General features: G+C 40.7%; 1 protein-coding gene across 5 annotated transcripts in view; it reads left to right on the top strand.

The window, feature by feature from the left end:
- Positions 1-14,685, top strand: part of fermt2 (FERM domain containing kindlin 2) — a 40,413-nt gene that overhangs the window by 11,788 nt on the left and 13,940 nt on the right. For all 5 annotated transcript variants that reach the window (XM_054796949.1, XM_054796948.1, XM_054796947.1 and 2 more), the window contains 2 exons: positions 3,989-4,222; positions 13,346-13,474. In XM_054796949.1, the coding sequence (XP_054652924.1) occupies positions 3,989-4,222; positions 13,346-13,474 (363 nt within the window). The remainder of the gene's footprint in view (positions 1-3,988; positions 4,223-13,345; positions 13,475-14,685) is intronic.

The raw sequence follows: 14,685 nt of genomic DNA, 5'->3' as shown, positions 1-14,685 counted from the left end.
AGGACTCAGCTGACTGTCACTTTGTTTCTCAATATAATTGCGATTACACTGTGTTTCACTTTCAGCTTTTCCCTGTCGGGGGTCACCACATCATCGCATTCATAGTTTTGGCTTAGTTTTTAAGCCAGATGCCCTTCCAGACACAACCCTGGCTGGGTGTCCCTCTGCAATGAAAGGCAGATGCGTATACCAAAATGAAATTGTGTGATTTGTATTTTTTTTTTATTTTTAAACACTGTAGAGGATAGACATTTCCTATACAATAAAGGGTTTGAGCCTCCCCTCAGAGAACATAACATGGATAGGGTCTCTCCAACTCCCTGAAAAACTGATTTGTGTGTGTGTGTGTGTGTGTGTGTGTGTGTGTGTGTGTGTGTGTGTGTATATATCTATATATAATATTATATTATATTTTTTTTTCTTGCTCACCCTCTCTGTTTACCCAGTCATTGTAGGAACTAAAAATCTATTCATTTTGCCTTTGACATAAGTGAAGAAGGTTTTGAAAATCGTTTTTCTTTAGTTTTCTCAAGCTACTGCATTTCACACTTCATACTTTTACAATATACAGATTTCGGTCAATATCTTTAAATTCTTAACTAAAACTCACTTAAAAAGAAGTGAATCCCTGTTAAACCAATAAAACATAGTTTTAACTGTAATAATGAATAGCATAATGGGCGTAATGTGAACATGTCGTAGATGCACCTGACGCATCCAAATTTTTTAACACACTTAATTGTGAGATCTCTGGAGAATGTGTTATCTTTGTCTTGTTTTAACACCCCTTGTAGAGGCTGCTGTGTTTGGAATCAGTGTTGCAAAAAGCCAAAGAAAAAGCATTCATTTATCCTAATGACTCCTTTTATTGATCCTCCTCTGTCCTGTCATCCTCATTTCTCCTTTTCTCTGTGTCCTTTACAATGTCTTCTTCATTGCCTGTTCCCCTTCCAGCAGTCTGTCCTCTTGTCCCCTCCCCCAGGCTTCCATAAACATCAGCGTCTTTTAACGTAAACACGATAGACACTCTGACTTGGATAGAATGCAAAGCGGAAACAAAGGGGCTGGTAATGGGAAACCTAAATCAATTCATATCTTTTTAATAATCAGTGTTGCTGAGTGTGGTGGCTGTACAAAGCAGAGGAAGCGATCCTGCAACAATGGCGATGGTGTTGAATAAAAATGAATCGCTTTACCAGAATTTATGGATTAATTTAGCTTGTTAAAGCGTGTGCACACCCACCCAAACACACACGTAATGTAATTAATGGATGAATAAGAACACCAAGCTCTTTAGCAAGTGCTCTCGCATTCAATCTTTGTATCATCTTTCACGGCCTGCAGAGGTCATAAAGCAACGCCTTGCCATTCTGCTTCCCCTTCTCTTGTCATGTTGGTCCTCCTTAAACACACACACACACACACACACACACACACACTCTCATCACGATGGGATTGCGGGCCCACATTTAATGCACCCAATTACTTAGGCTGCCGCATTACGTCAGGCTTGGCAGGCTGTATTTTTAGCCGGGATATGCCCACACTCCCTCCCTTTTTGTGTGGATTAAGTTACCTCCTCGATGTCGAAAGAGCCTGTCCAGCAAGGCTTGATGGGAAGGTAGGAAGGTTTTGGGGGGTCACTCAGAAGTGAGCACGTTAAGTATAAGTGAGATGTGCAGCTATGCCTCTCCACAGTCAGCATTGTGGTTTAGGTAGACTCACTGTGAGTACGTTTCTATAGAATTTGGTCTGTGGTGAGGAGTGAGTGCATGCGCAGATGCCAGAAATTACACAGTTGTTCAAGAAAAAAATGTATGAAAATACATTTCCCTTACGACCTCCATCTCATTCTTTTGCAGTTTAACAGTTACAGTTGTGCTAAGAAAGCTGTTTCTCCGATGCTAGCCAGCTTGCAGCTGAGGAATCAGGAAGTGGCGATGACAGCTAGACCCCATGCAGCTAGAGAAATGCACACAAGGCCCCCTTAAAAGAAAGCTTTGGAATGTTTTCACTCTACTACCAAGTGTTTGCACCGTAAACGATGTGGAGCCAACAGCTTCACAAATAAGCCCTCCCCGCTCCCCCTTCCAAGATCCCCATCAATGCAGTTGACACAGGCGCAAGGGGGCCCCCGCAATGACATCCTCATTGAGAGGTTGGTGGCCACTCTCTTGTTGAACTTTCTTGCCAGTCCTAATCACTAGCGTAATCTCTTCCTCGACCTGGCATCACAGTGGTCTTGTTTCCTGATTCTGAGCAGAACAATCTGTCGGTTCACCCAGCTAATCCCTTTCATTCAGCCTTTAGATGAGATCTCAAGGAGGGTGTCAACAGTTCATATGGATGCCCCCTTTTTGGAAGGATTTAGGTTACCATGGCATCAAGGAGATGGCTATCGAGTCACTTCCAAGAGAGCTCTGTCATATTTTCCTTTCAGAATGAGCAATGAGTCAGTCGTTGCTATTTACGATGGAAAACAACATGCACTGTGCAGTGAGGTTTCCCGTTTGTCCTTTCCCTGCAGTCATGTAGATGCAGTGCTGCATTTTACCTAATGTGTTCAGCCTTGAATGATAATGAACTACTCTTGTCTGATTCTCATTGGGCTCGAGCTCCATGCAACCCTGCATTTTAAATAGAGATCCTCGGGTGCTTCCTGGACAATTTAGCAATAAGTGGTCCCATCATGAGAAGCAAGAAAGGAATAATTTACATTTCAAGGTGCTTTCAGACAGAAATTCCTATTGAATGAAACCGTAGATTGTTTCCCCTCTGATGCTCACGTCTGAACACCGTCAACTCTGGTGCGGACCAAAAACACCATGTCTTATTTCCAAACTAACCCTTTGGTGAGAAAGCGATCTGTCCCCGATCCCATCAAACTGGCAAATGATTGAATGTGGCCCCTAAAATTGCAGTCAACTCAACTTGATTCGCCATATAATTAATAAAGTTAGCAACAAAGTCCATGTGTTAGCACTGTTTCACTCACTAGTATGTACAGCAGGTCTTCCTGTTTACATTATTGTGACCAATAAGTAAAGAGAGTCATCTCATGTGCTTTCTTGTCATGCATTTTTGTTTACTTAGGTTTGTTTACCACCTGAAAAGACACCTAACCTGAGGAAAATTGGACCAAGTCTACAAACCCATTAATTGGTTCGGATTAGAGACGGCAAGCTGTTGGTTTTGTGGGAAACGGCTGTGCTGTGATTCTAAGTTCGTTTTACTCCTGATTCCTTCTGCCGTTACAACACATTTTACCTTCAAGAGCCCTTAAAGGCACACTTGCTGGCGCAGTACAGTATCGCGCACAAGCTGATTAAAGGATGATTTAATAAACGGACGTCTGAGTCTGAGCAGTGACTCAGTGAGTGAGGAGAAAAACCCGCAGGGAGAGACGGTGGGTCGGTTGGACAGTGTCTAAAAGAAGACGTGGGTGGAGGAAATGAGACACCACTCACCATTAAACGAAAAAAAAAAGATTAATTCAGAAGTAATGACATCACTACTAGAAGCAAAGTATATTACAACACCAAGGCTTGGTTGACATCTGAAACAGAACTTTAGCACCTCACGATGCTGGTATTGAAACTAGAGTGAGGTGATTCGCCAAACAGCTGCTTTGAGTTGCCTCCAAATCCCAGAGGTCCTCACACGATCAGAGCAGTGCTACATTGTCATTGCAGCCTGGAAGCAATGTGGGGTTTTGGGTGGCTTGTCTCCGCTTTCCAGGGATCAGAGTGCGACTTTGCAACAAAGAGGCAGGTATGAACCTGATATCCCCTCTGTGTCGCACAAGCTGCCACATACTCACTGCTCCCCTCCCTGCCCTTCTTCTGAAGACCCCCACATGTGATCTTCTGCCTTGGGGGACACACATTTGGTTGACTTCTTGCACCCTGATGTCAGTAGACGTGAATGCCTTGAAAGGAATTACTCCTGCTGCTACGTTTGCATTCTAATGTCTTGTTCTCATCACCAGATGTAAAGAAGGACTGGTCGGACCACGCTCTGTGGTGGGAGAAGAAGAAGACATGGCTGCTGAAAACCCACTGGACACTGGACAAGTACGGCATCCAGGCTGACGCCCGCCTCCTCTTCACGCCACAGCACAAGCTCCTGCGCCTTCAGCTGCCCAACATGAAGCACATGAAGGTCAAGGTCAACTTCTCCGACCGTGTCTTCAAGGCCGTCTCCGACATCTGCAAGACGTTCAGTAAGTGGAATCATGCTCGAATCACTCCTCTTACATCCTCCTCCTCCTCTTTTTTTTTTTTTTTTTAATTTCTTGGCAATCTGTTATGTTTACCCAACATCCTTACTCAGCTCTTCCAACTGGTAGTACACTGTTTTCTCAAGAGTCATGTCCTTGGAACCACGGCTCCATCTTGTATTGCTCTTATGTTTAGTAAACACAAATGATCAGTTTGGCTCCGATTTAAAACACAGTACAAGTACAAATCATTCATAAACATGAGAAAGACAGTCCGTAGAGTGGAGACCTTCCATCAAGGTGGACTGGCCTGCACAGAAACACTGCATTACTGCAACTTTACTGAAGTGTGGCTCATTTTCAGTTTATTCATTTTTGTGCAGGGTGGTGTATTATTATTATTATCATTATTATTATAATTGTTACTCATATCCCGATATATTTATGTTGAATATCGATATACGATATATATCCCGATATTTTTTTCCACAAAGCGAGTTTAGACAAAGTCAAAGTCTGAAGTTGTTTCATTAAAATAGCCACTAAAATAAAATAGTCCATTCTCTTTGTGAAATAAATATACAAAAAGTGAAATACAATCATCAATCTTCTTTATAACAAACCTTTAGCTATGCTAAAATCTTCAGCTAGTACTAATAGCACAAGAGAACAACATATGAAATAAAGTGCCCCGTTTCAGAGGAATTTTTTTAAATGTCAGTAGCAGTAACTTTACTTTTGAACTTTTTTTTTTTTTTTTTTTTTAGAAAGCAGAACCTCGTAAGAGAGACAAAAACGTGAATAAAAAAAACCTTAATTAGGCTTAGAACTACAAATAAACTTCATTCTTAGTTTGTCAATTCAAATTTGACCATCCCTTCATCAAAATAAAATTATTTCAATATTTTATTTTGGCAAGCGCCTCTCACAATCTAGACAGCATAATAATTGCATCCGGACTCGCTTCAAACCTCCTATTTTTTTTTTTAATCTTGTAGTTCGGACTAGTTTATTTATAACACATTGTTTTTCCATCACACGTTCTGACACACTGACAGGTAAGTGACCGACTCCCAATGATGCTCGAGTGTACTGAGTAGTCATTTATGTTATTTTATGAAATAGTGGCTACTATCGGGAGGAAAGATGGTATTAATTATATGACATATCTATGTTGCACGAAGCGGCATAGAAAATGGATGGATGGATCTATGTTGCACGTCTGTGCTTGTGCATCAGCAAGCATACCGTGGGCTTTGAATTTGTGGATTACTTGGAGTTGTTCTGGTTACTTCTATGTAAAGCCATCATTAATAACTAGTGGGAGGAGCAATTGCATTTGAAAGGCCATGGTTGCATTTTGTGTTCGGAATGATCAAAATAAGCGGTGCTCCCAAAGGTCAAAGTCACATATTCTATTGATATCCGCCATCCTGAGCACCACACTATCCCGTCTGACGCCTCTGAGTCAAAGTTTGCCCACCCTTAACCTGCTAACGCCCACTTTTCCTTGGCCTCCAGTCACTGTCTCCAGTGGGCTTTTCCCCTCATAAAGCTGTCCATCATGCAGGGTCATGACACACCTGTTGTGTCCTTGTCATTCGGCCACGTTCACCAGGCAGGCAGGATCGTGTGGCAGCCTTTCTATTTTTACTGGCCTCTCCAGGTAGCACTCAATTCTTCAGAAATAGAGCGTTTTATTTTCTGATGGCATGATTTTATGGAGTGTGGCTATACAGAGGGGTTGTTTTTTGGAAGGCACTGGCAATGACGGAGAGAAACAGGCCTCTAGCTTGAGCCGGGGCCGCCCTGGTTGGGAATGTGTCTGCTTGCCTCTGTAATACCTCTATTTTAGCTCAGAAATTTGGGACAAATTGCTTTTGGCAGACTTGTTGCATACCGAGTTGTTGCGAGATTTGGCTGTTAAGGCCCGACGCTGTGCATTATTGCTTCAGTGCAAAATGCAGGAGTGAGTGTGGCTTTCTTGTTCAGTTGGCACGAAGCACTCTTTCTACAATGTAAACCAACTGTAACCTCACTTCCATCTTTTTTTGAATTATAGCTACATTATTGTTATCACCAGCCAAAGACTTTTAATAGGGAGACTCCCATTCTTGAGAGTAGGAATACGGAAAAAACACTCCCAGTTTTAGAAGAGCTTCTCCCATCTTCATGGCAGCCTGACACTCTCCATGCTTTAATGTGTGAAATTGCTCAGTTCCACCCCTGGTTTGACCTTTTTACATTTGGCAGCTTTACCTCCCATGCTGCATTAGGAAGTGACCCATGAGTCACAAGACAATAACATTTTGCAGCCATCTTTGGAAATTAAGTTAAACCATCCAGACTATAACTATAATGTTTTAACATGAGTTTCAACGATATTGCTTTCCACATAAACCACAGATCCACCACTAATTACAATCGTGTCCTCGCCCATTTGTCCATTAAGAGTCATTCAGACCTCAGCTTCTCCTGTCTAGACATCCTGGATTTACTTCAGTCACTTAACCCCCCACCCTTTGCCGACACTAGGTTGTTTACCTCTTCCAAGCCAGCACACGAAGTGCAGTCTTCACAAGTGACTAACACATGACTGGACCTGGGAGCCCAAAGGTGCCACAAAAGGAGCTTTTTCTTCCCACCTCCCCACCACTTAAGGGTAAACAAGAGTCAGGTTGCTCTACTAAAGCACCACATGCAACAACTTTGGCTGTGTGAAGCCTCTTTTGCGTTGCCTATAAAAGCCGGAATTTGTCTATGTTGCCTTTGAAATGGAAGAAGATCCTCCAGTTTTCTGAGGTAGTATCAAAGCTATAACAGAGGCGGGACATCATCTATGTGTAAGGGTATTTCGGAATTCCGGGACTTGGCCTTGGATGTTTAAAACCTGGCTTTTGCTTCTCCCTCCCAGGTGTGTTGAAAGCAATTTTTGAGCTGTCCAAGTATTTTATACATCACACAAGACCAGGGTCCCCCTTTATATAGTTCTATATATTTCAAGAAAAAAAAATGCATCTCAGCTTTGTGATAGTAGAAAAACCCCTTTTATTAGTGCGGACTTTGGTCTTTGCTCTTTAATTTTTTCTTATTTTTGCTGTTTTTTTTTAATGTAAATATTATAACTGTATAAAATACTTTAACTGTTTTCTTAAGTAATTTTCATAAATTTTCTTTTCGTTATGACCTCATTGCCATAATATTTTGATGTTAATCAATTAATATATTTTTATTTATTTACTTTTTCCCCAACATAATTTTCCAAAAATTACAACTCTTTGTTTTTCATATTATGACTTAAACATTTTTTTTCTTTAATATTTCAACTTTATGCAACTCAATTAACATATTTTTCCTTATAATATTATGAGTTTATTCTCTTAAAATTGCAGCATATTTTCTTGTTAGAATATTACATTTTTTTCTCTTAATATGTTGACTTTATTCTGGTAAAACGGCAGCTGTTTTTTCCATTTCTGCTGTTTTTTAAAAAATATTATTTTCCAACTATTTCAACTTTCTTTTGTAAATTTTATCCTCCATAATTTATTTGTTGTTTTGCTTGTTTTTTATGAAGAAAAGAAAACATTTTTTTTTATATTTCAACTTTATGCTATTAAAATTATTTTAATTGTGACTTTAGTCTTGTAAAATTACTGCTGATTTTTTTCCATTTTTGCTGCTGTGTTTTTTTTTTTCTTGTTAAATTATAGTTTTTGAATGTGCTGTGGGCCAAGGAAAAACAGCCACGGGCTGCAAATGGCCCCCAGGCCGCACCCTTGACACTCTTGCACTAGCCTGTGCAGATGATTATCTGATTTCAGAGTACCACGTCTCTTGTATGAATGTGCACACAATTCTAGCAAAATTCTGCTTCGCTCGGTTCTATGTGAAAGGCTCAGATGGCTAAACACCACATCTACTGTCAACGCTCGGATGTGACAATTGTGCACAATCCTTGCGTAAAAGAGGCCTGACGAATGTAAGGAATGTACCACTAATGCAGGGGTCCCAAACTTGCGTATTTGCAGCCTGCTATGTGGCCCCACTACTTGACATCAAAGTTTAGTCTCAGTGCTACTCGCACACACTGGGGAGATGTTCAGAAGCACTGTAGCTTGCTCAAAGGAAGAGGCTCTTTAATTGGTCAATCAACACATAGGACAACTACTACTGTACTATTATTGGGATTAATAAACAGCAACCACGTTAACTCTCGACACGTAACTTTAGCAACTTGGCTAAACCTCAAAGCATGCTGGGAAGCCAGAAGCACTCTCAGTGACGGGAGTGATGCCAGCGCCGAGCATGCCTTGTGGCACCTTTTTGTAAATAGAATGCTCCAAGTACATGTTTAGAGTTAACGTTGTTGTTTTCCTCCACGAGTAGTAGTAGTAATCTACCTGTTGCTGTGTGATGGTTGTAACGTTATTTCTTTTACTGTGTGACACAGTGAGTCAGACTAATACGTTGAGTAATGATCTGCCATTTCCAAAGGAAAGCCACAGTATTCTATTTTTATTTTTATTTTTATGTTATGTTTTATGTCAGGTGGTGTTTGTTGCCAATTTAGTTGGTTGAAGCATGATTCCGGACTGAATACTTGTTGCCTCCCATCCTGACCCAGACTCTACCACCAGCGGCCCCCCGATGAAGTTGAAGCTTGAGACCCCTGCACTAATGTGATGTTAAACGACGATAAGTAGTATAGCAGCTAGCTAACTAGAAGGTAATGATAGCTGCTGATTCCATTGCAAGTGTTTTGCTACAACTTTTGATACATACTGTATTTCTCCAGAAAATTGTAGCTAGAATCATACAATGTCTGCGCTGGATGTTAGTTAAAGAATATGGCAATCAAGCGTTTCATTGCTTCGATAGTTCAGCACATTTACGGTCTGCCACGTGATGTCTTGGCAGACCACTGTTGTCATAACAATGTGTTTCTGCTTTAAGGTCCTGTTTTAACGAGCATTATCAGCCTTTTGCTTGTCCTTTTCACCTCTTTCTTGATGGGGGGGCATTCAGTGCCTCTTTAAATAATGCTTTAAGGACAAGCTGCCGTTCTTTTTGTGGTTTCTTCCTTTGAGTGAGTTATTTGTCGCCACATCAGCTACATGAATAATATTGACTGGACTTTTTTTTTATCCAGTCAGAGCAGAAAATGTCAATGTGACGATGCCTTTTGTTTTGGAGGATTTCTATCAGATAATCTCTGGATGATAGGAATTTATTTTATGAGTCTCTTGATTGGTTCCAGGCTATTGATCCATCAGCCAGGAAGCGAAGGTGAGTACTTGTGAGGGACATAAGGAAAACATCATCAGATGAACTCACCCCTATTTTTAGTCCATTTAGGGTCTTTTTTTTTCTGCTACTGCTTTGTAAATTCAGACTGTGACAGTCTACACGCTTGTTGTTGTGCACTGCAGTGAATCATGTGTTCCAAAGAGCACACCACCCTCCAGCACTGCTTTGCTGGCTCTCAGTCAATCCCTCAGCTCTGCTTACTACCGCAAGCTTTCTGGATGGAAGGTTGAGTCTTATTCAGGTGTCACGTCTGCTAATGGACCACATTTTTTTTTTGTAAGCCCTCGTCCACACGCGGGCCGCAAGTATGCGGCAAACTTTTTCCCACCAGATTGTGAAAGATTCTGAGCATAAAATTCAAATTCACGACCAAGTATGTCCGCAATAAATGTACCTGTTTTGTCATCTGTATCCGTGTATCGTTCCTGTGCCAGGTAAATTGCGGTTTTGTTGGTATTTTGTTGTGTTTTTCTGAATTTTCCTAGATTACACAAGTTATTGACAGATATCAATAGAATATGTGACTTTGACCCTTGGGAGTACTGCTGATTTGGATTATTCTGAACACAAGATGCACCCATGGCCTTTCTAATGGCATCATTTCAGTGTCAGTGTCAGTGAAGAAGACAACTTGGGGAAAATGCAATGTATCTATTATTTTGGGGGGAAGGGAAAGATTAGTCCTACCTTTTAAAACGTCAGAGACCCTCTCCCGCAGAAACTATTTTAACAGAAGTTGTCATAAAACTTCTGTTTCAGTTATTAGTGCCATTCAGTGATGTAACTTTGCAGTTTGAGTTTCCCATACATTCCATTGGTGGTAATGAAAATGTAATTAATCTGTTCCAAGGTCAAAATATGGCCATCGTTGAATCTTTACAGGCTAGGTTTTAGGTAATCAATGAGCTTCATTAACTGCATTTTGCAACTGTAGAAAGCGTAAAAAGAAGTAAAATGGTATAACAAAACAAAATAAATAACATAAAAACAATGTATGTATTTTCATTCAGAAAAGGAATTTGAAAAGGAGGGCTTCATGCGTGGCATTTGCTGTCATACAGGTGTAAAAAGAAGGTAACCCATGTTCATGTTAAAAAGTGAAAACTAGGAATGCATGGTTTTTACAAATATTTTTTACGATGCTGGTACTATACCTACTATACTGATCTATTTTTATTTTTTTAAGATTTAACTGTATTTTGTGCACACATGCACGTAACAACAACTCAAACAAAGTTGTATTTGACCAACTGTACCTGTAGATTTGTCCGAACCAAATATCATGACGTCACTACTACAGTGGAACCTCGGTTACAGTTCGCCTCGGTTAGCGTGTTTTTCAGTTAATGTTGAAATTTTCCGACAAAATTTTGCCTCTGTTTACGTTTTTTTTTTTCTTTTTCCAGTTAGTGTACAAAATGGTGTGTGTTGTCATGTTATTAATAAACTGCGTGAGTCCTACCGTGTTAAAAGTCTTGAATGTATTTTTATCACAAAACGTCCTTAGCTTCTAACAAATAAGCCAGCTTGCTAACAACATACCAACCGGAACTGGAACTCAGCTATGTAGCGAATTCGGTCATCTCTGGCAATGTGTTTGCACTTCTCAAATGTGGTGGCGATGGGAACAAGCCCTGGGCATCGTAGCGATGCCAGCGTTTTAGGTGGTGATAACGTTTGGTGTGTTGAAGCTCGATGTTGTTTTCCCTCATCGTGGAAGGTTTGCACAGCCTCCCTCTGAAAGAGTGAAGAACTCCCACACGTTATGATCACGTCACAGAAAAGGGCCGCTTGATTTGCTCATCTTGACCCACCCACAGCACAGTACGGGTGATCTTGCCTCATTGGAACTACATTGATTTTTTTTTATCAGATTTATCAGTATTATTTAATTCCTCCATATCGCAAAATATGCTCGCTCATGCAAGAAAGGGGTATTTTTCCACAAAAACAAAAGTTGCGCAACATCAAGGGCTTTAACGTTGGAACATATAATTCCATTTTTACTTGGCGAGAAATGATGTACTGTATCATCCTCTGATTTGTGATAAAGGAAAATAAGAGTGTATATGCATTTCCACCCCGACAATTATTCCTTAATAGTAAGTTAATAAATGCCATGTGGCTTACACGCACATAGTCCAACACACGCTTGTGCAAGTGTGTGTGTGTGTGTGTGTGTGTCTGTGTGTGTTCTGGACCCGTAGCTCAGTGGGACAGAAGCTCAGCAGCACGCCTGCAACTGACATGGCTGTATAAGGGCACAGGGATTGTGCTTTAACGCTACAGCGAAGCTAGAATGGAAGGAGAGAGTGAGAGTTAGCGAAATGGTAGATTTTAATGCTCCTGGAATGCTTTTGCTTAGTTACACAAAGCAAACAAGCCTTCCTACTAACTAAGATGTTCTCCCTCTGCTCATGCTTCCCTAAACAACCTCTTCAATCACATGATCATAATAATAATAAGGTGGGGAAAAAGAAGTCATTTGTGTGTCTGAACAAATAAGATTCTCAAATGTCAGCTTGGGTCTTAATTCAAATGGAATTAAATCCATGTGAGGATCCAGATGTGCTTGATTCCCAACTTGCCACATGTAGTCTGGTCCTGACACATGCAAAGCCCCCCCCGCACCCGCTATCACCGTTGCTGTTGCTGCAGAGTGATGATTCCCCGGCCTCGGAAAAAGAAGCTACTCTGTTTTAGTCATTAGATCACATTGTGAACATGACTCTTCTTCAAGCACACACACACAGACACAGTTATGATATGTTTAAAGTTCTACTGTTCAGCAGCAACCTAATAGCACTTGTGTGTGTGTGTGTGTGTGTGTTAGAGGACTGGAGGGGGTTGAGGTTGTGTCTGGCCTGTCTCAGTTAAGGATTACAACTTGAAGCCAGATTTGTGGGTTGCCTGAGAAAGGGGATTTGCAATTTTTTTCCACCGCTCATGTGGACAGCTGTGTACATTTCTTACCTTATCTGTGCTCACGCTCACTATTGTAGCATCATAACATTCTTTTTTTACATGCACGCCATTTGTACTGTATACATTTTATAGGATTCCCAGCTAAATGTTTTGAGAACACTTTGGTAATGTTCCTGAAAATGAGTCCAGCACTTAATGTAACACAGTGTTCAAGATTTTGCACAGTTCACTACGAAACAGGAAAAAAAGTCCAGGGCCTTAGTAATGCCTAACTTTCAGTAGCTGGACTAAATTCTTGTGTAATTTTAATATATGGTGTATAACATTTCATATGATTTTTGACAAACGTAATGTTTTTGTATGTTACTGTGAACGTGCAATTTGTATAAAAGTTTAATAATGCATGTTAAGTAGATAGCGAAACCTCTAACATTTACTATTAAATTCCTAATCAAGATAAGATTTCTTTTTCACTACCTAAAGTTTTGTTTTGTCACATGTACTGTATAACATTTTTATGACTTTTGACTAAACTAATGTTGTTTGTGTGTTTTTATGCACTTGCAGGATTAACGTTTAATAATGCATGTTAAATAGATAGTGGAACCTCTAAGATCGAACACCGTCAATTCCAGGAACGTATTAACGTTGAGAATGGACAAATGTTACATTTGTCCATTTGTCCATGAATGACTTTTCTGCTAGGCCACTGCTTAACTAGTGGTGTTATATGCACTGTTTGGGAAAACCGCATTTATTGAATCAAAAGTGTAAAAAATCTTTGTGTGTAACATCTTTCTAGTAGTACTTAGCTTTATCATAGCTGCTACTCTATTGTTAGCAAAAAATATTGACAACCAATGAAACTTGTGACTCCCTTTCTCACTCCAGATATCCGCCACCCAGAGGAGTTATCTCTTCTTCGCAAGCCACGCGATCCCAAAAAGAAGAAGAAAAAGTTAGAGGAGGCGGAGGAGGACGATCTGGAGCTAGAAGGTCCGCTGCTTACCCCTGGATCAGGTAAAGCACCATGAAAATGGGATAATGCTGATTTTGGTGCATTTTAGTCGAGAAACTAATATCATTTGCTCTCAGTGGAGCTTGTGATGGTTCCCATTGGCCTCCTATTCATTCTATGTGTCAACTTTTGAATTTGCCTTTGAAAACCACTAAGATACACCTTGCGACCACCGTACAAAATATTGTGGTGTTAGCCCTGCGTGGCCTCTGCAGACTCAATTCCTTGGCAGGGAGCATGAAGGATGGTTGAGATTCCACACATAGTTGGTCACGCTGCCATTTTAACCAGGCCACACAACCCCCCACCTCCCTCCCTCTTCCTTTCCTTCAGCCAGCGAGGGCTGAGTTACGACCAAGTGGGCAGGGAGGAGCAGAAGACAACAGGCTGCATTGCTTTCACCACAACAGCTAAAACTGTCAGACAGGGTAATGTCAAACTTTCCCTCCGTCAATGTAGCAAAACATCATATATTTTCATGTGCAATCACCTCCAAAAACATGATTTAACGTCTTTTAATGGAAGACAGCACCAACACCCAAACCGTTGGGTGTCTTTTCCGTGATGGATATATAGATATGTTATTTTTTCCCTCGCACTGTTTAATGGTGCCAAGGAGTGCTTACGGCAAGAATGTGCAGCATCCCCTATCAGATCACATGCTATAGCTGGAGAGTGTGTTCCATGGCCAAATTGCTAGGCATTATTCCGTCCCATGTGTGCAAGGGGCCTGGCCTTTTTGCTTGGATCTCCTGATGGGAATCACAAGGCCTCCACAAGGAGAGGAAGCGATGCAATCACAGCACCAGCCAACTCAACTCTTCCCTTCTTAGTACTCTAATGTAGGACATACTGTATATCACAGGGATGGGCATTTACTTTTTAGCTATTTGATGACATGCTAGAATCACTCTCTGATTGTTCTGAACCCCTGTTTCCATGCCAATTTCTCATTGAGCAGAATAATCAACGTACCATAGCTCATATCATGTTTGTCCTCTTTAGACACCAAACTACTGCATATGCTGTAGTTACAACTGAGGCATTTATTTATCTAAACCGCAAAGAGGACGGGGTGTTATTTGCGTTATGTTTCATTAGAGCAATTTATTTTTTTAAAGTTCAATAATGATTGGAGTGCAGGAGAAAGTGGAAAGGAAAACGTAGCTCTTTTTGACCACATGGTACATTTTAATAGGTATATTGCACAACA

Source organism: Dunckerocampus dactyliophorus, chromosome 13, assembly GCF_027744805.1.
Source record: "Dunckerocampus dactyliophorus isolate RoL2022-P2 chromosome 13, RoL_Ddac_1.1, whole genome shotgun sequence".
NCBI lineage: Eukaryota > Metazoa > Chordata > Actinopteri > Syngnathiformes > Syngnathidae > Dunckerocampus > Dunckerocampus dactyliophorus.
The sequence above is the reverse complement of the archived record's forward strand: the minus strand, read 5'-3'. Positions and strand labels throughout refer to the sequence as shown.